At 40.8% G+C, this 25,285-nt stretch overlaps 1 protein-coding gene across 1 annotated transcript in view; it reads left to right on the top strand.

Moving 5' to 3' along the window:
• Window positions 1-25,285, top strand: part of TAFA1 (TAFA chemokine like family member 1) — a 769,786-nt gene that overhangs the window by 659,495 nt on the left and 85,006 nt on the right. The window contains exon 10 of the mRNA XM_082849092.1: window positions 5,212-5,352. Coding sequence (XP_082705218.1) covers window positions 5,212-5,352 — 141 coding nt within the window. The remainder of the gene's footprint in view (window positions 1-5,211; window positions 5,353-25,285) is intronic.

Genomic DNA, 25,285 nt, shown 5'->3' with positions numbered 1-25,285 from the left:
TTAATTTATAATCAGTCTTTCTTCTCTTCTTTTTCTTCTCTTAGTTTCTCCTTTCTTCCTCTTTCATTCTCCCATCTCACTCCTTCCCTTCCTTCTCCCGTCCTCTGCTTCTTCCCTTTATTCCTTCTATCCCTCATTCAGTCATTTAATTTTCAGTAATTTAGCGAATGTGTAGATGTCAACTGTTACTCCAGGCACTAGGGATAAAGAAGTAAACAAGATGTGGTCCCTGCCATCACAAGAGTGTCTAGCCCAACAAGATGGACAGGTAGTAAACCAATCATTCCAATTAGGAGACGCGCTATAAAAGAAAAGTCTGGCTTACTTAAGTGAGCATACAGTCGGGGACAAAAGCTAGTCTTTGGGGAGGAGGTTCATTCAACAAATATCTATAGGCCAGACATGGGCCCAGTAACAGAGTAATGAAACAGAAAACTTGCTGTTCTTGTACAGATAAGAAAAGTGAAATATTCTTTAAAAATGCCAAAATAATGCATTGTGAATATTATTATGGGATAATTATGTGAGATTGTAGGATCATATAGCAGGGAAATCTAACTTACAATCTGATTCAAGGAGACCACCTAAAAAAGAGTTGAATAGTGAATACAGGGACCCCCCTCCCCCCAAAATACAGAGTTTAGACTTAAGTTTAAAAAAAAAAAGATAATTCTCTTCCATTTCAACTTTACAGTCTCACCCAGCGTCTTCTTTCCCAGCAAACTTGGTGTTGTGATAATTTCCAAATACTTGGCTATGCTTGGTCATGGACATGAAAACATCAATACCAACACATACTACTGGACGTCAAATTCCCTGGCAGATGAAAAGGATTAGACCTTAGCAATCTCCCACAAGTGCCCATTTTTAAATGGTTGACCCAGTTTATAGCTCAGAGCAATCAGGTAGATTGGTATAAGCTATTTCTATTAGATGTCCATTTTGGGGGGCAACTGTTTTAGGATGCCAACCTTCAAGTTTTTAGCCATCTGCCTGACAGTCATTCCTAATCTCATCCTCCCTTTCCATCATGACATGTAATTGTCATCTGTGGGAACTCTTTTTTAAAAGAAATACTATCCTTAGCAATTCATCTTCTTGTGTTTCCTCACTTGTACAGGGCAAGGCAGTGATGCATTGAATTGGGAAGGAGGGGTCATTGCTGGGAGCATATTGGGCTTGGCATTTTTTTTAACTTCTCCAGCTGTTGCTGCTGCCAGAGATAATCTTGAAATGCTGTCTTTTTTTTTTTTTTTTTTTTTTGGGTAGTAGAAACTTTCTCTTCCTGTTAAAAATCGGTTTTGATAATGTACTCAGAGTGCTGACAAATCCAAAAGAAAGAGCAGACAGGGGAAGTGGAGGGCTGCCCCGGGGAGCTTCCCTGCGGGGGACTCTCCCATTGCCACCTGGGGAACATGGGCAAGGGGAGCGGGAAGCAATGCCACTGTTCTAAAAATTTGCGTGGAGGGAGAACTGTGAAATTGATGTGCATCTAACGCATGTAACTTTTCCAGATTGGCCTGCATTAGTCATATAATTACTGTATTTACCTCCTAATCTGGAAGAACAATGCGACCCCTTACAACGCTAGATTTAGGGTAGAAGGCTAATTGCTTATATTTCATCTTAGGTGTGTTTTCTATAGACAAAGTGGTGGTACAAGCAACAAGCTGCTAAGTCTGAATTCCACACTGGCTTATGTTTGTGACACATTCTCTGCCATTAGCTAGTAGATTACTTCACCTGTCTTCTTTGCTGGATCTACAGATGCTGAGTGAAATCCAGAAAAGAAGCGAGTTTCCAGAAATCCATAAGCAAGAAAGGAAAGCTCAATATTCTGGGCACTTAAATGACTTTCCTTTGAGAGGCCACAGATCATCTTGAAATCATTTTGACTTGGACTGAGATAAAATTTAGAATGGACTGGCATTGGCGCCAAAGACTGAAAGACACTTACATGACAAATATTATCATTATGATTCTGCAGTAACCTTGGCAGTTAATTTTGAAAGGACAGTTCACTAGGTAATTCTTAAAATGCAGATAAAATCGATTTAAAAGAACAATTTTCTAGTTCCCAGAAAGGGTTATGACAAACCTAACCCTTTCCTTTCATGGGGGCCAAAGCTGGGAAAATTTTGATTTCCAGTCTCCTTTCTGAAGCAGCCAACTCATGAGGTCAATAGGTAAATAAGATTGTATAGTCAGTTCCAGAGGGTCTTGAAAAGTTTTATCCCTGTGGTTATTATAGAAGTCCAGAACTGTATTTCTTTTCACAGAATTTGATCAGCCTCTCACTATGTCCTGGGTGGACCAAAGTAAATGTGGGCTTCTGATATAGCCAAGAAATTAAAAAACACATAGAAAGTGGAAAGGGGGAGTATATCTTACCAGCTTGCTATACACTACCGTAGCAAAGACATCTAAGCTTCTCGAAACACTGTAAGTTCCATGTTAAATGACTGTGCAATAATCCATGACAGATTTGTAATTCATTTTTCATCTGGTTCAATCATCCATCTATCCAATAAATACGTGTCATTTGATATTAGCTTCAGAGCTGATCAGCAGCGAAGTACAGTTGTTTTCACTTTTTCCTTAGCAGAGGAACTCCTTTGAAGGATTATACTGAATGTTAAAATAAACATTTAAATAAAACATTGAAGTACTATAGTGAATATTAAAAATCAAGTATCTAGAGTTGCTTTCTCCTTTCCTCCAGTGATATAACTGAGCCCCCTCAGATAATCTATGAAGCCCCACTAGGCATAACTTGAAGACTTCTGATCAAAGGACTGCAAATGTGAGCCTTTTCCTGTCAAAGATCTAATTTTCTTTTTGTCATTACAAGTCAGTGGGCTAGGCTTTCGTAGTTAGAATAGATTGAAAGGTTAAATTTCTCTGATTGACTAGGGGTAGGTCAGTCACAAGTGTAAACCTTGGGAATCAGGAGATTTGGGTATGACAGGGCCATTCAGACTTTCTAAATGGCAAGGTCCTGTGGTCCTCTGAGACTTGGTTCTGGGCTCCGTGTTGGTGTATCTGAGCAGCAGGTGTAATTGGAGCCACAGTTCAACTTGTCAAGACCAGATGAGCTTGTTATTTAGAGCAACACCTCTGGCTTCCAGTGTGCAAATCCATCATCCGTGAGCCTGAGGAGGATGTGGTCTGGGGTCATTGACTTTATTTACAAGGTTTTAATGAAAATGGAGCACTTGTCAATTCCTAGTCCCTTTGCAGAGGAATGGCAGTATGGGTGCCAGGGTGGGACTGGGGAAAGAACATATATATGGGGTCAGAGGATCTGAATTCTGGTCCGGATGCTGCCAGGTACTTGCTAAGTAAAACGTGAGCAAATGTTTAAGCTGCTCTGGGTCTCAGTTGCCTCCTCTGTAAAAGGTAATCATAAGCTCATTGGGCTTTCGAGAGCATATAGTAAATTGAAGGTTTATACGGTATCTACCATGATGTCAGTTACACAGTAAAGAGTCAATAAATGGTTAACTCCTGTAATACTTTTATTATCGCCATTAGTTTTATGGCTAGGTCATTTGGCTGCTTTAAGTCTGCATCCTCACTAAAAAATACAGGTAACAATCGTCCTGTTTCTATCTTTGAACAACTTTGCAATTTAAATGAAATATGTACTAAAAGCACTTTTGAAATTCTCATAATGATACGATGTTTAATGGAAGACAATACAAACACCTGTCCTTGAGGAAATGACATTCCAGTGGGGAACACACAATAAGTACAATAAATAAATAAATTATATGCTGTATTTGAAAGTTACAGGTACCCTGGCAGTGGGGTGTGGGACGGGGCATGGTGCAGAGCAAAGTGAGGTCATGCGTGCTGGCTAAGGGAATTATGACTTCAATAAGGTGGTCAGATGTGCCTCCGATAAAATAACATTTGGGAAGGATATGGAAGAGGTGAGAATAAGCCAGAGATCCGCTAGAAGACTGTCCTAGGTGGTACCTAGTTCAGCCTGTCGAGACTGTTCCTCAGAGCAACCCTCAAAAGGGATCACGCCTGCCATGTTCAGCCAGTAGCCTGCAAGGAGACCAGTGCCCCAGGATAGGACGGTGTTGGGTTTAAATTCTTCCCTCCCTCCTGTCTTCCCTCCCTCTGCTCCTTTTTTCCAATGTCTCCTAAGTGCTCACCATGTACAGGCTGGATACACATCCCTTCTAGTAATTCGTGGACAGTGGTTGCTTCATAAATGCTTGAGGAATTACTGCCAACTGAATCCTAAATGCCAAGGATCCTAAATGGTATGGGTCCATTCTTGTCAAATGAAAACCATCCTTCCTGAATGCAAAACTTGATGTTAGGAAAGTTGATTCCTGGTTTCTGATAACTTGGAGTATCTTTTGTGTCCCTGGAGAACTGGCTTAGCTGGTGTCCTGCGGTCTGGAAAGATCCAGCTGAATTTCAGTGACATTTGACACACCCGGGAGAGCACCTGTTAAGAACCTAGCAGACAGTGGCACACCCTAAGTTGCCACTAAATTCTGACGAGTGCATGGCTGACCTGTAACGATTAAGTGAAGCCGTATGCCTTGGTCTGTAATTTGAGATTCCATCTAAAGCACATGACGATGTTCTCCAGTGACTCTTTCTATCACTCTTGGGTGAGATCTGGACTGGGGAAATGACTGCACAACTAGATTTTCTATTCATCCCGCTTGAGAGGAGCAGGTGCTGGGAAGGAGAGCTCATTTCTGGGCAGTTTTCTTGCCACTGCAGGTTCTGTATCACTGGAGTGTCTGTCGCTTATCATTAGTAGGAGTACAGAGAATTCTAAATGCAAAGATAACACAGGGGTGAGCTCCCCAAATATAATGCATTTAAATGCGGTAACATCTTCATTTTGTGTTAGCTCCAGGCATTCACTACTCCGCTGCCTCTCCGTACATACAGCCAGGAAGTGTTGCCTCTTGAGGGCTCTTCATTGGTGCTCTTTGTTGCATTTAAAGAGTACTGCTGTGATGCTTGTCTTCTCCAAGATGAGACATCCCTTGTACATAATCTTCTATGCATGTATATGTACATGTTATGGGAGAGAATCCCACAGTAACTGTACCTCATAGAAGCTCTTCCTTTTATTTCTCTCACTTTCCCCAACCCCTTCGCATGTACCCTCACATGCCTGAATGCCCACTGAATTATTTCTAATCAGTGTCCTGATTCTTTCTCTCTTGCCAGAAGGAGGGACATGTGAAGTGATCGCTGCGCACAGATGTTGTAATAAGAACCGCATTGAGGAGCGATCGCAAACAGTCAAGTGTTCCTGTCTACCTGGGAAAGTGGCTGGAACGACAAGAAACCGACCTTCCTGTGTCGATGGTAAGTAGCTGGCTTTACACCTCTCTCTAGGAGTTCATCTGCGTCGTTACTGTGCATAATATATATGTTTTGTTTCATCTAAATATGGTTCAGGATAATGAAGAAGGTGCATCCAAAGTGCTGCAAAGTTAGACAAATGCCAGCCCTCTACATAGAGTTTGAATTCTTGTTTCTCTGGCTTTGGCATTTTCAAATAGCTGTTGGTTGACCATTGTGTAGAGAAGATAAGGTAAAGGAATCTTTTCAAGTCTATAATTTTGAGGGTCCAACTCATCTGGGAATTGATTTTGGATCGAGGTTATATATGATTATGATGATGATGATAATGGTAGTGAAAAAATAATACCTAACATTCATTCAACACATATTTAGTGAGCATTTACTATGCGCCAGGCACTGCTCTAGGGGTTCACATACATTCATGAACAGATAGAAGTGCCCTGAGAGTTCACCATGTACCAAACCCTGTCCTAAACATTTCTCATGCATTATTTTATTTACTCATCCCAACACCCCCATCTTTGTTATCTATTGCTATGTAACAATTTATGCCCTCCCCCCAAAAGTTAGCAGCTGTAAACGGCAAACGTTGTCTCACAGTTTCCATGGATCAGGAATTTAGCTTAGCTGGATGGTTCTGGCTTAGGGTCCCTTCCGTGGTTACTGTCAAGATCTGAAGGCTTGACTGATGCTGGAGGGTGGTTTTAAGATGGCCCATTCACAGAACTGTTGGCAGCTGGCCTCTGTGCCCTGCCACATGGACCTCTCCAAAGGGGCTGGGTGTCCTCACAACATGGCAGCAGCTTTCCCCAGAGTGAGTGACCCAGGAGAACAATGTAGAAGCCACAGTGACCTTTTCTTTTATGATAGAGGCTCAGAAGTTATCCTTCATTGTTTTCACAATATCACATTGGTTATATAAGTCAACCCTATCTGTTCAGCATGGGAGTGGATGAAAAGGGCTTGAAAACCTGGAGACGGGGACCCCTGGGGCAGGTACACTTTCCCTCCCATTTTAAACATGAAGGAAACTGAGGCTTAGAAGGGTTAATCACTATTCCATTGGTCCCATGATTGATAAGTTGTAGCTGTACTAACTCTTGGGACGAAAGTAACTGACTCTAATACCAAGTCTTGACCACCATCTTTAAACAATTTTATATGCCTGTCAAACAGAGAGTCCAAAGTTCAAAGCGATCACAGATGTCTTTCCCCATCTTTATCTTTCATAATTTTAGAGCCAAATGTGAGCTGATCTTCAAATTCTTCATAAGAAAATCAGGACTCAGAGAAGTGACTCACTTCCTCAGGTCACAAAGCAGGAATTAGAACCTAAATCTCTTGACTTAGGGTCCATGATCCTACCTCTAGATATAGAGGGGGAAGGACACCTTCTAGATTGACTCATGTATTTTCATTATGAATTATGAGGTGGTTAGAAAGGCAACACACACAAGCTAGACCAAAAAAGGAGAAATTTTTTTTTTTTTAAGAAAATAGAGGAATCCTGGGAAACCCAGTTACAGGAGATTCAGCCAAACTTCATAGGATTCATAAACTATTTAGGCAGCTGCCATTCTTGTTTTCTTTGTTTTTGTTCTTTCTTTCCCTCATTCTCCTCTCTGTAGACAGGTTCCCTCTTAAAGGGTTTTAACTTTTGCTCTCCCACAACTTAGGGATTTGTGTGAAGCTTTTATTTCTGTGGTACCAACTCTGATCTCACTCAGCATCATGGTATATCCCAAGTATACTCGCCTCCTGTGTCTTAAATGCCTTCTCCAAAAAGACTGAATGTGATTGACGCAGCTTGGGTCATCTGTCGATCTTTGCCCAATCAGCACACCTAGAGGGACAAGCTCATAGGGTACTCTGAACCATGGGAAGATCAAGCTGTTTTTAAAATGATGTGAAAAATCCAGGTTGAAGAATACACTGTGTTTTTTTAAGGAACCTCCATACTGTTCTCCACAGTGGCTGTATCAATTTACATTCCCACCAACAGTGCAAGAGGGTTCCCTTTTCTCCACACCCTCTCCAGCATTTATGGTTTCTAGATGTTTTGATGATGGCCATTCTGACTGGTGTGAGATGATATCTCATTGTAGTTTTGATTTGCATTTCTCTAATGATTAGTGATGTTGAGCATTCTTTCATGTGTTTGTTGGCAGTCTGTATATCTTCTTTGGAGAAATTCTACAAATAGAACTACCATATGACCCAGCAATCCCACTACTGGGCATATACCCTGAGAAAACCATAATTCAAAAAGAGCCATGTACCAAAATGTTCATTGCAGCTCTATTTACAATAGCCCAGAGATGGAAACAACCTAAGTGCCCATCATCGGATGAATGGATAAAGATGTGGCACATATATACAATGGAATATTACTCAGCCGTAAAAAGAAATGAAATTGAGCTATTTGTAATGAGGTGGATAGACCTAGAGTCTGTCATACAGAGTGAAGTAAGTCAGAAAGAGAGAGACAAATACCGTATGCTAACACACATATATGGAATTTAAGAAAAAAAATGTCATGAAGAACCTAGGGGTAATACAGGAATAAAGACACAGACCTACTAGAGAATGGACTTGAGGATATGGGGAGTGGGAAGGGTAAGCTGTGACAAAGCGAGAGAGAGGCATGGACATATATATACTACCAAACGTAAGGTAGATAGCTAGTGGGAAGCAGCCGCATAGCACAGGGAGATCAGCTCGGTGCTTTGTGACCACCTAGAGGGGTGGGATAGGGAGGGTGGGAGGGAGGGAGACGCAAGAGGGCAGAGATATGGGAACATATGTATATATATAACTGATTCATTTTGTTGTAAAGCAGAAACTAACACACCATTGTGAAGCAATTATACTCCAATAAAGATGTTAAAAAAGAAATACACTGTGATCAGTGGTTCTCAATCAGGCCAATTCTCAGGGGCTATTTGGTATAGACATTAGTGTTTGCGACTAGAGGGGTGCTCCTGGTGTCAAGTGTGTAGAAGCCAGGGAAGCTGCTAACCGTCCTACAATGCACAGGACAGCTCCCACAACAGAGTATTTATCCCACCCCCAGTGTCAGTGGAGCTGAGGTTGAGAAACTTGCACCATGATAATTTACTTATTCTAGATCGCAGTCAGCACAGTAAAGCACCTCTACTGCAGGGAAGGCAGGCAGCTAGACTAGAAAAGCCATTGCATCCTCTTACAGGAAGCAGCTCTTGGCCCTAGAAACCAATAAACATTATAAAACCATGATGATTTCTCCTAGTCTCTGCCAAAGAAAGCATTGAGCCTGTTAACTAGAAATCTCCATTTCGTTTCCAGTTCATTTCTATCACTAATGATCTAGAAATAGAATTGCCTTCAGGATTTGGGTGGAAGACACAAAGGCAATGCATTGTCTGTGCTGGCAGAGGGGAAGACGGCATTTGGCTGTAAGTTTCTGTGAGAGGTGAAGCCACATAGTGGTAACATTTTGTCTCTCAGAACACGTTTGTTTGACTTTGGACACTTTGAGCCGTTTGGTGTAGTAGGTTTAGGCTATTAGTGTCTGTCTTCTGAGCAAAATTCAATGAAGTATAGAGTATTCTGTAGTCTTATGGTGATTGTTTATAATTTCCATAGCATTCTACTCCTCCAGAATCTTGGAGTCCATTGGCACGTGTGGGAAAAGTCTATGTGTTACTTCGATCAAAACTCTTTTTATGGCCTGGATCTCTACATGCAAATTAAATATGAAGTGGGTATATAAATTAACAATTCCAGTGTAGTTATTAAGACCACGAACTGTGAGATTAGGCAGACATGAGTGGAATCCCAGCTGTACCAGTTACTAATAGAATGACCTTGGGCAAGTCACATTTGCTTCCTAACCTGTTTCCTCATCTGTAAAACGGGAATGAGAATTGCTTCTGCTTCATGGGGTTGTGGTGAGAACTAAGGAAATCATGTGTATAATGTGCTTTGCATAATGTCTGGTTCTCCTCAAGTGCTCACTAAATGATGGTATCAATTCCTATCTTACTAATAATTGTGGGTAATGCTTAGAAACAGACATTATTTTATGAAGTTTTGTTTCATATGAATTCAATACAGTGGCATTTTAGCCACTATCTTTTTGTGGGAGCTGCTTCAAACTATTTACCCTGGATATCATTAATGATGGTAAGTCTTCTTCAGGAATGTATGTTCATTATAGGAATTTTGAAGAATACAGAAGTACATCCATACATTAAAGTCACCCATAATATTACTGCTCAGAGATTATCGTCGCTTTGTAAGAAAATAAGTATATGTTCTTTGAGGTTTAACCCATCGTTAAAGAGAAACTCACAAAGTACGTATTTTATTGAACTACAGTGTTATAATACTATCTGATCAACAGCTTGTTCCCTTTAATATGAACATTTTCCAGCTTAATACATACTCTTAAAGAACATTATTGTTAATAGCTACACAGAATTTCGGGGGGTGGATACACCACCATTTATCTAACTATTGCCTCCACTTTGGCACATTTATGATGTGTCATGCATTTCCCTTTCTCATTTTAAGAATGGATAGAAACCAGTTTCTGTCTGTGACAGCAGTTGACCATCCATATATCACGTTTGTCCTAAACATATTCTGTTCTACATAGTGCATTTCCCATGGTAATTGTTCCAGTTGCTGTTATTTGCTTTTCTCTGAAATGGCAGGTCAGATGCCTTTTTATAGTGTTTCCGAAAACAGAGGCACAGCTTGATTTTTTAAAAAGCTTATATTGGATTGTTCTAAGATTCACACTCTGAGACCAGATTGTTTTAAATGGAACATAAATTTTGCAGTATCATCTTAGCAACTTATTCAAAAGTATAATACATGATATTTGGAGAAGTTTTTAAGGAGTGGACTTTTAGTGGAAAAGTGATCCTCTGTCGCCTAATAGCTGAAAATACCAAGAAAACATACTCAACCACTTAAATTTTGGCATAGTCATTTGCAGATATTTTAGAAAGCACTATACTGTTGGATGTGTGCGTAGCGCTACTCTGAGGGAATATAGGTTGTTACACTAGAATTCACATGATGTTGTGTTTTATTAATTTCTATAACCCAAAATAGATGGGAGACACCTTACTCAATATCTTTGGTTGAGACCCTAAAAATACAATGTACAGTCTTTTTGTAATCTCCAATTACTTTCCAGGGACTAAATTTAAAATAAAATACTCATACACAAGAAGATGATGACTCAAACGTAATTATTTATTTAAGGGAAGAATTTTTCCAAGCAGATGATGTAATGAAAATGAATTTCTAGGGGGCTTGTGAAATTATATTTTATTATTCTAATTGATCTGTAGTGGCATGAAAAGAGTATCAGTGTCAAAGTTTTAAAAATAATTCAATATAAACAGTAATAATAATGATAATAATAAAAATAATGGCTAACATTTTCTTGAAGGCTTACCATGTACCACTTTTCCAAGTCCTTCAAGTTTGTATATTCATTTCATTCTAACCCCAACCTCATAAGGTGTAGCCTTCTATTATTTCCATTTTACTCGCCAGGAAACTGAGGCACAGAGATTGGCTGTAAGACTGCTCGAAATCTGATAGCCAGTAGTGGCAGAGCCAAAAGATCCTCCTGGGCTGTCTGACTCCAAGGCGCCCATTTCTCAAACATAGGCAAACAAGGATCTAACATAAACACGAGTTATATTCTAAAGGCTTTCTTGCCAGATGCCAAAATATCTGGGTGAGAAGAGAAAGTGCGGCCATGTGGATACTTGCAGAAACATTCAGTACCTTGGGCAATACCTGCCCCTTCCCTTTCTGTGTCTTAGAGATGGTTGCTTGATTTCCCTTCCTAAGGTCATTGTCATTGAGCAATTAGAAACGTTTTTGTAAATAATGGTTTCCGTTTTGGAGAAAGATTGAAGTGTCATTGTTTAAGGCATGAGGGGATAAAATGTTTGATGGGGAAATTTTCATGCATTTTTCTCTATTTAGGATTTTATTCTCATGTACTTTATGTATATATCCAACTTAGACAAATACGTGAAAACAAAATCACTACAACTACTGCTTAGTAGAGGAGGTCTTAATTCACTGTGGATTTTTAGCATCAATCTAATTAAGAAAAATCTCCATGATCAGTTGATAGGCCTTCCCTTCTCATTCAGTGTAACTTGTGACTCTTTCTATGACTGGTTGCTAGCAAATATTACCTGGTATTCTTGTCTACTTAGACTGGATTACCAGCCGGAGAGAGCAGCAGGAAGAGATCAGCTCACATCACAAAACTTTCTAAGTTTGATAGATATGGAAATCCCAGATTATTTTGTTTTTAACCATCAGTGTACAGTTAATATAATGAAAAAGGCATCATACTCCTGGCTATTTCCGTGAAGAACCCCCCCCACACACACACAATCTATCAGGATATTTTGTTCCTGACCTATCATGACTTAGTTTCCAAGACAAGAGCAAAAGAGACGAAAGGAAAGATACGCAGAACTCAGACCCAGGAAAACAAACAGAAGAACAGGGAAGGAGACCCACAGTCAGTGAGATAGAGGGATGTAAAAAAGGAGCATGGGAAAGAGAAACCAGAGAGAAAGGGATAAAAGAGAGAGAAGACAGTGGACGCTTAGAAGGAATATTAAAACACCTGCCCGTAAAATGACTTCATTCATTTTTCCAAACAAGTTGTTTGTAGTCAGTCTCACAGCGTATAACTAATTTTAACAAAATAAAGGGTATTTCATAGATTGAGACTTTGTTTTCAAGTTGCGTTATTTGAGATTCCAGTACCAGAATCTTTACAAAAATTGCTTCTGAAGGTTGCTCCTTTGGAAAATACATGATAAAATTTTCTTGACCACGTACCATTGTATTCCCTAGAGACAGTCATGATAGAGAAAAAGGTCTGAGAACTGAAGGAAATTCAAAATTCAGCAACAGTTTTCTGTAGAATAGCATGAAGTATGTATGAGAAATATTGCATATAATAGCCCCTTCTTAGCCTTCTAAAATAGGATAGCATATTAAAGGCTCTGAGAAGTTCTGCAGGCAAGAAACTTATAGAACTTTAGTCCGGAATTTCCCAAACATTTTTGATCACAGAGGCTTCTCCTATGTAACACTTATTCATAGCCTGCAGACCCAGTGTTCCATGAAATGGACTTCAGGCCAAGCTGGTGTTAGACTCTATGGACTGTGTTTTTGTTTTTGTTTCCAGGAAAGCTTTTTAGGTCTTCCAAGACCAACTGATAATTCCTTTGCCCATAGCTCAGTGTTTTTCCTAAGACTGGCTGACCAAACACTGCACAACAGGTCCTGGTAGTTATGAGATTTATAATATTTCAGGGACACGTCAGGCTCAACTGCAGTTCGGAAATCATCTAGAGACCTTCCAGAGAAATATAGTATGGAAAAGTTTAAGCCCTTATTTTTATTCACACATATTAACATTTTAGGGGACAGGGAAGATGACCTATTTTAGTTCTGCCGTTTGTTACTTGTCGTCCACACGTAATAAAAGACCAAAATAACGAATTGCTGTAGTGGATTAGGGCCACATGCCACAGTAGCTGTCTATGTATGGTTCCTTCATTACCGTCTCTGTTTAAAACTTGCCTTTTTCTTTCAAGGCAGACTCTGGCTTGTTTAATAGACAGGAGGCTGAGCTCAACTGGTTTCATCATGAGGCATTGCTGAAAGGAGATTTTACTGTCCTTGTTACAGGAAGGTCTTTGATGGCATCATTAGTAAAATTGTGATATTTTTAGGCACAATTTCTGAATTTTATGTAAATTTTCTTTCGCTCCCCTACTTGGCACCTCTTCCTACCCAGGTATGTAAGGGATCCAAGTGTACATTAGTAAGTGGAATGAGAGGAAGGGTGTATAAGAACTGACAAAGCTTTTTAGACTGTCTAATAAAAGGGCCGTCTCTCTGTTTGTTCCTTGTCAGGATAAAGAGAGTGGGAATTCAGTCTTCAGATATTCCCATACCTCTAGGAGTGGGTGTCCCTTTTTCTTTTAGTTTAAGGCAGTAAGTTCCAACTGACAGCCCACTGGCAGAAACTACCATCAGACCTATTCCTTAGGTTGGCAGAGTCATGTAAAAATTGACTTTGCTTTCTCTTTGATGGGACACTCCAGTTTCCCACAGGCCTCACCACTCCCTATTACACACCTGGCTCTGGCACATTGAGGTCAATTACCTGATCCCTGAAGACAGTGGAATGTATGGTTTCTGGCTCACAGAGTCATCTTCCTACTCTTCTCAAGTTAATAAGCAAATTAATTTGTTGGAAAAAAATTTGCTCTTTGATATAAAAGTAATAACCTCATGTAAATGCAAATACATGTATCCAGAAACAGCAAAGAAAGGATCAAAATTAGAGTAATCCTCCCTCTCCTCCCCTTTCCTGCTAATCCTCTCGCATCTTAATCGCCAGAGGGAACTGTCATTACCACACTTCTGTGCATCCTTACAGATAATATCTATGCACAAGCAGGCCTATGGATACACAACATATAAAACTCAATAAATCAAAATGCTGTCACAGTATAAGAAAAAGGTCTTAACCTATATTTTTTAGCATAAGAAAGTATCTTGAATACTTCACTCTTTCAGTAAAAGAATGGCTGGTAAACATGGAAAAAGCACTCAACATCACTCAAGTGAAGAAATGTAAATTAAACCCTGAAATGTAATGTTTCATCAGTCAAATATATGCAGAGATGAAAAGTTTAGTAATACCCAGTATTAAGGAGGGAGGAGAGGAAAATTACGTATATATCATACTCAGTGATAAATGGCGTACAAACTCAATTAGTTAGCCACTTATCTCTATTTCGTTCAGCAAAAGGGAAGAAGATAAATAGGAAATTTTGTAATGAGACTGGATGTTTGGGGAGCATAATAGAAATCGCATGCATTACAACTCCTTACAGTGATTTTATTTAGCTAAAGCTCTTAGACATAATTCACAACAGGATTTCCTCAACAGGATTGGGTCATGAATCTAGACATCATCTAAGAAATCTTCTAAGGATTTTGATGTCCTTTCCAGGGGGAAAACCTAATATGAAAGTATATTTAGTGCAAATACTTGGACCTAAATATAGTGAGTCCCGTTGTAAAGCCCATCTTTGTAACCACTTGAGAAATACAAAACTCTCTGCGCAAACATTTGTCACGGCGTGTATGGGGTGTGTGTGTGTAATTATCGTGTAGCACATCCCAAATCTTTGTCAGTTATCTAGTTGGAATGTACTTGGTTACACAGAATTCGAAATTCATCAACAAGAAAATTTCCCTAACACAGCTCCAAAGTCATTGATTTCCATTTATCTACAAAGAGCTCAGGTGTTTTCAAAGACCTGTTCTTGTCTGGTATGAGAGCACCTTTGATCAATTCTTGTTTATTTTCAAAAGGGGGGAAAAATGTTCTAAATCTGAGTCAGCTCCTCATCCCTCTAGCTGGGCTTCAGCCTAGATAAGGCAAGATTTCAGGGTCCTGTGTCACGAATGTGCTGTCCATATGAATAACGAGCAAGGCTCGTGAGCTATTTCACACTTCTAGGAAAATCTATAGCCCTGTCCTTCTGCAATAGCACTGGAAGCTGCTGAGGGTATCAGTCCATTTCTATGTGGAAGATTCTGATAATTTCACCTAAGGAGGTGGTAAAACTCATGTCCCCTTCTGAGGCTCATGGAGAAATTTACGCAGATGAGTACTATTTTGAGAAATTAATAATGTATTCTTCCATCCTCTCAAGCTCCTTGAGTTTTTGAGGGCCTACTCCCAGCCCAAACAGCAAGATATAAATTACCCACTGACCAGAGAATAGAGGCCCAAATAATACTTAGTGTTTAAGTTCAAAAGTCATTCAGAAACTCAGGTAGAAAATTGAAGGATTAGGATTTTTTTTGCCCCCAAACTAATATGGATGCCATGAGCCCAGGGAGGGAGAAAAGAAGGACCACGTGAGTAGGAAAAGTGTGGTCCACTGGAGCAGAGGCTATCTGTCACTACTGCCAGAGAGATGTGTTGCCACCTATGGGCCCATCTCTCCAGCTGCCAGCCGAGAAAGCACTTTACACAATAGCTCAACACACTCTTCATATCCTTTTGGTTGCCTTCCAGTGGAGACGATCCACGAATAGCAGCTAACATGTTGCACACTGACAGTCCAACAGGAGTCATAACCACCAGTGTCCTAAGGCCTCCTTAGCCTTCCACCCTGCATAGGTGAACCCCAAGAAGCGATAAAAGGAACCTAGGGTCCTTAATTGGCGGGGTGGATATAGAAAGGAAATTCCAGACACCAACTACACAAGACCAGATGGAGTCAAGATCTCCAGCTGAGCTAGGACAGAAAATTCTCCCCTTCCCCAGTGCATCTATTTTATTTATAATCCCTGATACTATTTGGTATTTTCATCATTGCTTCACTTAAAAGACTTAATGGTAAACTTTAATGGATTCAAATTCAACGTCAGCTAATATTACTTAGGCTGGTATGATTGGGTGGTTAAACAGACACGCGTTCAAAGAAAGATCACATTTCTTCAGATTTAGAATGGCGTGCTAGCGCCAACTCAGAAGTGATCATTCATGATCTCCTTTGGTGCCTACACACTAATATTGCTTTATGCTGGGTACCTGTTCTCATCAACCCTCTCAATAGTGTCTCAAGTGAAAAAGGAAGTTATGATAATATACTGGGGTCACCATATGCAAGAGCAGAGAGTGAACAGTAGGAGTCCTCAAGACAGCTAAAACTGAACCAGGCTGTATGTGATCATCATAGCGTTTGCGGATGATTTTCACCTTTCATCCTGGGCTCTTTCTGGATATCATTTTCATTCTCTTTAATCTGCAAATTAGAGAGGTTAAGTCCATCCATGTCAGCTGGCAATGGTCTTGTCAACTATATGGGACACTAGTTATAGTACTAGTTTAAAACTGATAATTGTACTAGTTTGTAATTATTGAGTCCTTACTATGTGCCAGACCCTGTGTATTACATGTATTACTTTATGTAATTCTCACAACAGCAGCCTTATAATACAGGTACTATTATTATCCCCATTTTATAGAGGAAGAACCTAGTACCTTAGAGAAGTTAAATCATTTCTTCCAAGGCATGGTAGCAGGAGATCTGAGACCCCCAATGAAGACCTGCTAGAAATGATGGATAGGAAATAGCATCAAAAACACAGAAAAAGTTCAGAGTACCTCCCATTTCTTGTATTCCCTTCCTTGGAGAATGATACCATCATGCAGGCATGCTGGACTCTTACTTAAGCGTCCTTTCCAACATACACACCATCATCATTCACATCCCATATATTTCAAATCCATCATTTTGTTACCATTTCCTAATTTTAATAATGCCGCAGTGTAGACTCTTCTCTTGACCCTAATTAATCCCTCTGATTAAAATGTGCCCTCAGCACTCCTTCCCTACCCCATCTGACTCCAACTTCATTAACCAAGTTATATCACCAACTCCAGAGGTCTTCCCTTAAACCACTGCACCCAAAACTAATAGATGCCTTCCTCTGCATCCCTGGCATATCCCATGTAATGTTTATCATAATTTACCATAATGTATTATAATCTTCTGTTGACTTGTGATCTTCTCTACTAGAGAGACTCACATATTCATCCAGCAGTTCTTTGCAGTTCTTTTCATTGACTATGTGCCAGGAATTATGCCAAACACTTGGTCACGTAATGATGAACAGTTAATCCCTTGCTCTCACGGAAACTCCAGTCCAGCAGGGGAGACAGACCTTACTCTAATCATACGTCAGATTGTTCAAGTAGAAACTACATGTTCTGAAGCAAAGGAATTCAGTTCTCAGAGAGGATGTGATAATAAAGAATCTAAAGCAGCCTGGGAAGCTGAAACTTCTGGGAAGAAGTGACAAGAGGTCTGAGATGTGAGGTGTGACTTAAGCTACTTGGGTGAAGAGCATTCCAGGCAGAGAACAGCATGGGCAAAAGCCTTGGGTTTTGATCGAGAACTTGAGAAAACCACTGTGGTTTTCTCAAAGAACAATGAGATCATGTGCCAGAAGAGGCTGAAAACACAGGCAGGGGCCAAACAATAGTGTTGTAATTGAGCTGTGTATCTCCAGTGCCTAGTATAGTTCTTGAAACTGAGATGTGCTAATCAAATACTTCAAGAAGGCAGCAGTGCAGGAATCTGCTGGGGGAAGTTGGAGAGTAGGTCAACCGGGAATTTGGTGAATGAGGAGACAGCCTTGAGAGCCCTCTACTTAAACAGAAATCTCCCTATGTAGTGCCTGACAACAGATTTCAAAACCTATATACTGACACTGCAGGCAATACCAATGCAAAGCAAATCACATTGCCTTTTTGATGTCACCGCCTTCCACACATGCTGTTATCCACCTCGTTGCTGTCATCTGAATGTCTCACAATCTCTCTACACTCAGCCACTCACACTGCTGCAAAGAAGGCTCATGACCACCCCCAAATCAAAGAAGCAAAACTTTCTGGTAGAAATTTTGTCACTGCTTCTCAATTCTACTATCTGACTTTAGAAAATATTTTAACTGCTAGGTTCATTATGCCCTAATAACGGGCTAAAGGGTAAAGGGCTGATAATTTGAGATGTATTTAAACATGGTGGAGAACTACAGGCTCGTGTCAGTTTATTTTCTTCCTGATTAATCTGTATGTTCTTTGACTCTAGTTCATTTCATTATGAATTGACAATGTCATGTTCTATGTAGCAAAAAAAAAAAAAGAAAAAAACTCCCATAACACATATACCCCACGATGCCTGACCAGCCATTCCTGAAGTCTGGGGTAGTGCGTAAAATTCAAATCGGTATGCGAGCATTATTTGAGCCTACTTTGTAAAGAAGAAGCTAACGGAAAAATGGTTGTTGCTCACGTTACCATGTCCTGCTCCCTTCAAAATCCTCAAGCACATGAGGTTGAGAAGCAATATAATAAAGCCACAAGCACACTATAAAAATTCTCTACTATACTAACAGCGCTTACAGAAAAAGGATAACAATGGCTACAGGAACTGGAAGCTGTGGAGCGCTATGTGTCAGGTACCCCTCTGAGAACGTTACCAGCTTTTTCACATCTAAGCTTTATGACAGTGCGTGAGGTGGGTACTGTGATGATTATCCCCATTTTACTGTTAGGGAAATTGAGTCTCAAAATGAGAAGAGGCCTGCTGAAGGTCACACAGCTACCAGATTGGAGAGACAGGGTTCAACCTAGGAAGTCTGTTAGAAGCGTCCATGTAAGATGTTAAGATGGGATTCGTTCCCGATAGACAAATGGACATTTCTAAGGCAATGTGGAATCACTGTACCTTGGAGCACATACAGACCTGGATTTCAAACCTGGTTTTGCCACTAATTAGTCACATGTCCTTCAGCATGTTATTCCCCTGGAACTGTAGTTTCCTCATCTGTAAAAAGGAAAGGAAAAGGATGTGATGTCAAAGAGTCTATGGGAATATTAAATGAGATAATTCATATAGAACTTTTGATCCAAGGTGGAATTACTCAATATACTCAATTATTCCGATGCTGACTGACAGACAGAACTTTGATATGTCTTTCTGAGTTAATACCATTTGTCTAAAACCTGTCGTTTTTGAGGATGTCATCTTGCAGGATCTATAGAATTCAAAAGAACAGTGTCTAATACTACCTCATGTCTAAACCAAAAATGATACAGAAAATGGCCCAGGAAAATGCCCACATCAGAAGATTCATTCCACAGACACTGACTCATCCTCTTTGATGCTGAGCATCAGAGACAGAGTGACCAATAGGACATGGTCCTTGCTTAAATTATTATGAGATCTAGGGGAGATGACAGGAAATGGATGATTTCAAAACTGTGTGTCAAGGATTAACCCAGATGATCTGAGAGCAGGGGTGAGGGTGTTAACCCACGGTAGGGGAGGGCTCTGGATGGCTTCCCAGCAGAATTAACATCCAAACTGAGACCTAGGTATCCAGGGAGGATGATACAGTAAAATGTTCAAGGCAGAAGGAACAGTATACGTAAAAGTCTGGAGTCAACAAGGGGCTTGATGAAGCCAAGGAACTGAAAGACATTCAGTGTGCCTGGGGAGAGAAGAGCATGGGATAGGTCTGGAAGAGGTGAGACCAGAGCAGTCCTTAGGGTGAGCTCATGCAGCACCCTGGTAACCACGTTGAGGCATTGGAACTCTGTCCAAGAGTGATGGAGCCTGGCACTAAAGGATGTTGTGCCAGTAAGTGACATGATTAGATTTTCTTAGAGTTTATCACTACCTAGCAAAGGAATTAAAGATATTGCTTCTACTATAACTGCTGTTCATTGTACTTAGACTTATATTTCTAAGCAATAGAGAGAATACACCCAAGAAATGCCAGAAAAGATGCAGGTCTGTTCCGATATTTAAGTCAATGCTCAGTCGGCAAAGGTATATCAGATTTGCTGACAAAACTCAGAGCGAAGATGATGCAAGAGGATGTGCATCCCAGAGGAAACCCTAGCATCTAATTAGCCAGAAGACTGGAAAGCCCTGACTTGTGCGTATTCAGAAGGTCTAGGACAAGATTCCAAGGTTCTTCAGGAAAACTCTTGGTAATGAATCAGGATCACTGTGGCAAGGGGGGAGTTGATTCCACTAAGAGAGAAAAAGTGAGAAGCGCACTGGGATTAAGATGTCTTCACCATGGGAAGAGGAGATACTTCAGGCTAGGAGGATTGAAGAGTACAATGAATTCACCCAGGAGCACATTAGAATCACCCAGAGAGGTTCTGAAAAACATCAATGTCTTCACCAACATCTCTAGGTATTTTTATTTAATTGAGCTGGGGTGGGGCCTGGGTATTTGTATTTTTTGAGAGCTCCATGAGGGATACTAAAGTGTAAACCAAGTTGAGAACCAAAGGTGGGCTGGTAAGGAAGGCGGTGTGAGTTGGAATTCAGCTCTTTCTGGAAATGAAATGATTGATACTTTGCTCTTTTAATTTTTCATGTGCAAACATTCCATAAAACATTAATGGTGGCTTAAATGGTTATATTCAACACAGCAAGATAAAGATAAAATGTAATACAGACATGAAAGGAATTTAACTCTTACCCCTCTGTCCTTAGTTGCCTCATCTGTAAAAGTGGGAAAAATAATAGCATCTCCCTGATAGGATCACTGCAAGAATTAAATGAGTTAACAAGTAAAGTGATTGACAAATACCTGGCAGATAAGTGCTGAATAAATGTAAGCTATTGTTCTTAACGCAGTCACAATTAACAGGAGAAACAGGACAGAGAGAAGGAAATCACAAGGCGTGTTCCAAAGGACACAAATTAGCCTGGCTGATGCCTTGGGGAGTAACAGGACAAAAACATTTAGAAGGGCAAGTTGGGGCCAAGTTGCTTTCTTGAGTTCCAGGCTAATGTTGAAATGTGAGCCAGTGTTCATTAATTGATCATCTAATAACATAGTCCCCAAATATGAGGCAAGCAGGTGTACATTGTACAAAATAGAATACGTTAAAGGATTGCTCAGAGTCCATTCCAAAACTTGGGCTCTGAGTTGAATTGAATGCAAATGTGGAACCAACAGATGTCTCTCTGAAAAGTTGGGATTAAATCAACATAGAGCTTCAAAGATGGACAGCGAGTCACTGGATATCAGTAATCCTTGGTGCCCAGGGAGACAGATGCTCATCTTCCTGATACCTTGGCTCTCGTTCACAGACAGCCAACTCCACTTCTGTTGTCCAGATTCAGCCCACTTTATTAGGAACCTCTAAATGGTGCTGAAAATTGTTTCCGCTCTTTCCCCTTTTCATGTATAAATATTCTGAAAAAGAGTAAAGGTGGGCTTCCCTGGTGGTGCAGTGGTTGAGAGTCCGCCTGCTGATGCAGGGAACACGGGTTCGTGCCCCGGTCCGGGAGGATCCCACATGCCGCGGAGCGGCTGGGCCCGTGAGCCATGGCCACTGAACCTGCGCATCCGGAGCCTGTGCTCCGCAATGGGAGAGGCCACAACAGTGAGAGGCCTGTGTACCACAAAAAAAAAAAAAAAAAAAGAAAGAGTAAAGGTGACTTAGATGGATATACCCAACACAGCAGGGAGAGAGAAAATATAATGCAAACGTGAAAGTAGTCAGGCTGCAGGGAATATGAGGGTAGGAGACTTAAGAGGAGGCCTAGAGGGATGTGAAGATGCAGAGGGTAGGCCATAGGGACCTATAAATATGCCAGCACTGGGCTACAAATTGGCTTGAAGCCTTCTAACAGGCAATGCAAAGAAGGAAACAAGAGTGGTTGTAAGATTCAGAAGGTCCCCAGCTTAATCCAGGCAATTGCTTAAGAGAGAAATAGCTATTTCTGGAACAATGCTAGAGAGAACTCTCTCCAGGTTTAAATAACGAGGAAACTGCGTAAAACTGTCATAACGTCATCACATCCCAACATCCTAGTAGAGCGTGTGACACGTAGTGGCTGTCAATACATATTTAGTGAATAAATGGAAGAGGAAAGAAAAGGGGGAGGGCACCTGTACCGTACATCACAAAATTCATGGGATGCTTTGCCAGCAGTCCTCAGTGTGGGCTGAGGGCCTCCCACAAGTCAACAAATGTAATTCTAGAGATCATATGTGCAAAATAGCCCAGTGCAGGCATCTGTACTCAGCTGGGCTGGCTGAAACCAGAAATAGATTTTAGTGCCCAGAGGAGGGAATAGATTAAGTATCCCACAGACAATCTTTCCTCAAGACTTTCTCTCCACTGGGCATCTGCTAAGGGTTGAGGGGCAGTAATTCAATGTAGTACTCTTGATTCATGGGCATAACATGGTGGGTGTTTACTTTTCACCTACATCACAACCTATTCATGTATACCTGAATGGCTATGGCTCCCCTCCAGGTAGTAGTTCAGAAGCTTCCATCCTTCCATATCGTGGCTCTGTGATGTATGGCCACTGGGGCATCCACATCAAGGGGCAGACAGGGAAGAAGGCCCACCTGTTTCTTCACCACCTTGGTCCAGACGGCCCACCTCACTTCTCCTCACATTGCGTTTGTGAATGGTCCCACCGTGTTGCAAGACAGCTGGAAAACAGGGTCCCTAGCAAGGCAGCCTCTTCCCAATCATATCCCTCCTCTATGAAATAAGGACAGGAGCTCTTGAAGGCGGCTAGCTGTGTCTTCCACAATACTTATGTCCAGCCACCCAATATCTCCCCTTATACACAGCACACCCTTCCTCTCACCCAGAGAGACAGCCCAAATTTCAGGGTCTCTAGGTCATGAGTAGTTTCTTCATCAGGTCTAAGTGAGACTCCTCTTATAGTCTGGCTTCCCAGAAACCATAACATGAGTGATCTATGCCTCAACGCACCCCGCATACCAAATATATAGGTGTTGGAGCAGGGGCAGAATTAGTTTAAAAACTCCCTTTCAGAGGAGGAAAGAAAGGGGAAAAAACAGCAGTCACCATTTCCTAATAATCTGAAATCCTGCCCAGTAGGCATTGTCAGGACCCCTGCCCAGGGAATGTGGGAGGGTGTCCTGGTCCCTCTCCCTCCATGGCCCTGCCTCTGCCCTCCGGTAGGTTGTCCTTGTCCATCATCCTCCATGGCATCATCTGAAGGGAGTGGCAGGCAATGTGCCCTCCTTGGGACTCTGTAGCTTTTACAGCATACATCTTATTCATACTAATTTGGGAGCCCAAGAGTTTTTTTAAGCTCAACGGGATAACCACTTTTTTAAAACCTGATCTTATTGTTGCTGAGGGCAACAGAGTTCCCTCAAACACTCAGAAGGCTCCTGATCTACTTTTTCCCCATAATGTCTACCCACCAGGGACCACTTCCAATGTTATTTCCTAGAAACAATTCTCAAATCTGCTTTATTTTTTTGCTCTCTCACCCTCCTGTGACACACACTATTTCCACTCACATGCCATTGGCTGAGAGTAGTCACATGACCCTTCCTAAATGAAGGGAGCCTGGGAAATGTAGTCCTCATCTGGGCTTTTCAGTAACAGTGCTACACCATGGAAGAGAGTAGAAATCTTCAATGAAGAGCTGATCTTTGAACCATGTGTCTCTAAGAATAATTGCAGGAATACGAATATTCTGCTATGTACATGTAATATAAAATGCTACTGTTGCTAGCTCTTCTTTTAAGTAAGATGAATCTGGGTTCAAGTCCCACCTTTACCATTTGCAATCCCTAAAACTTAAGCATTGCTCCAACTCTTCTGAATATCATATATTTTATTTTTATTTTATTTTATTTTTATTTATTTATTGGTGGTACGCGGGCCTCTCACTGTTGTGGCCTCTCCCGTTGCGGAGCACAGGCTCCAGACGCACAGGCTCAGCAGCCACGGCTCACGGGCCCAGCCGCTCTGCGGCATGTGGGATCTTCCCGGACCGGGGCACGAACCCGTGTCCCCTGCATCGGCAGGCGGACTCTCAACCACTGCGCCACCAGGGAAGCCCTGAATATCATATATTTTACAAGGTTGTTTTATTGAATAATATATTTTAAAAATCTATTTATCTAATGAATAAGTGTCCAGTAATTTTAAATGACTCGGATATTATGTTGGTAATTACAGTCACTATCTGTGTTTGTTTTTGTAGTAACCCAATGATAACTAAATCGGACTCTGACATGCTCATATTTACATCTTTAAGGCATTTCAGACTTTATAAACTTTGCATTTTGAGCGTTTTATTTCCTTTACTGCAAAACTAACAGATTTACTAAGACACTTGCTGAGCAGGTTATGTACAATACATGGTCTATTTCTGCCGTTTTTAATTTTGCATTTTGTGAAAGTGATATCAACCATTACAGCCCTGTTGGAGGAAAATCTTCTGACTGTAGACCAAACAGTATATAATTTGATCCGAATTTGTGTGGTGGTAAGATGTGCACCTTTGTAGCATTTAGCACTGAAGGATTATCCGCTTTACAAGATAATTGTTTTAATCAGTCAACAAATGAACAAATGACCTGTGCAATGAAGTATGGGCAAACTAATTTTCTCTGAGGAATTCTCCATGGATAATTTATATTGAACAAATATATAAATACTGATGTAGTTACAGACATAAAAATTAGCATTCAGCATGAACATTTTTTGAAATGAATTCTAGCTGTCAACTAGGTAAGAGGGAATTCTATTTGGATCAGACATGTGGTCCCCTAGGCTAAAGCAGTGGTTCTCATGCATCAGAACCACCTAGAAGGCTTCTTAAAACAGAGTGTTGGACCTCATCTTCAAGGTGTCTGATGCTGTACATCTAGGCTCAGAAATATGCATTTCTAAAACATCTTCTAGTGATGTTGCTGCTCTTGAGATCCCTCTGTGAGAATCACTAGCCTGAAGCCAATGTCAGCAGACTACTTCTTGCACCCCCAGTCTTATCCATATTTGTTTTTGTAAATAAAACTTTATTGGAACACAGCCAGTCTCATTTGTTTATGCATTGTCCACCTGGGGCTGTTTTTACACTATAATGGCAGAGATGAATAGTCGCAACAGAGACCATGCGGCCTGCAAAGCCAAAAACATTGAATATCTCTTCCTTTGCAGAATGTCTGCAGACCCCTGGCTAAAGAATAGGGAAGTGAGTGTAGAAGATGGCAAGAGACCTGGCCCCTTTCTTTTCGTTTAAGTTCCCTTTATTGCCTTGAGTCAGTAATTCACTATGAGCTCTCCAGCAGCACAGTCAATTATAAGGACAAATTATTTATATATGCCTGTCATTAAGGAGTGAAAATTGAAGGGAATTGAATTATACACTTCAGTACCCAATTTCTACTAGATGGATAGAAGACTGACATCTCAAAAGAATCACAAAGTCAGCTTTGATCTCAAACCTTTCACTCCTGGAAGAGACGCAGTGGT

The sequence above is a fragment of the Leucopleurus acutus genome (assembly GCF_964270905.1).
Source record: "Leucopleurus acutus genome assembly, chromosome: 10".
NCBI classification, from domain to species: domain Eukaryota; kingdom Metazoa; phylum Chordata; class Mammalia; order Artiodactyla; family Delphinidae; genus Leucopleurus; species Leucopleurus acutus.
This window is presented reverse-complemented; position numbering and strand designations above follow the sequence as displayed.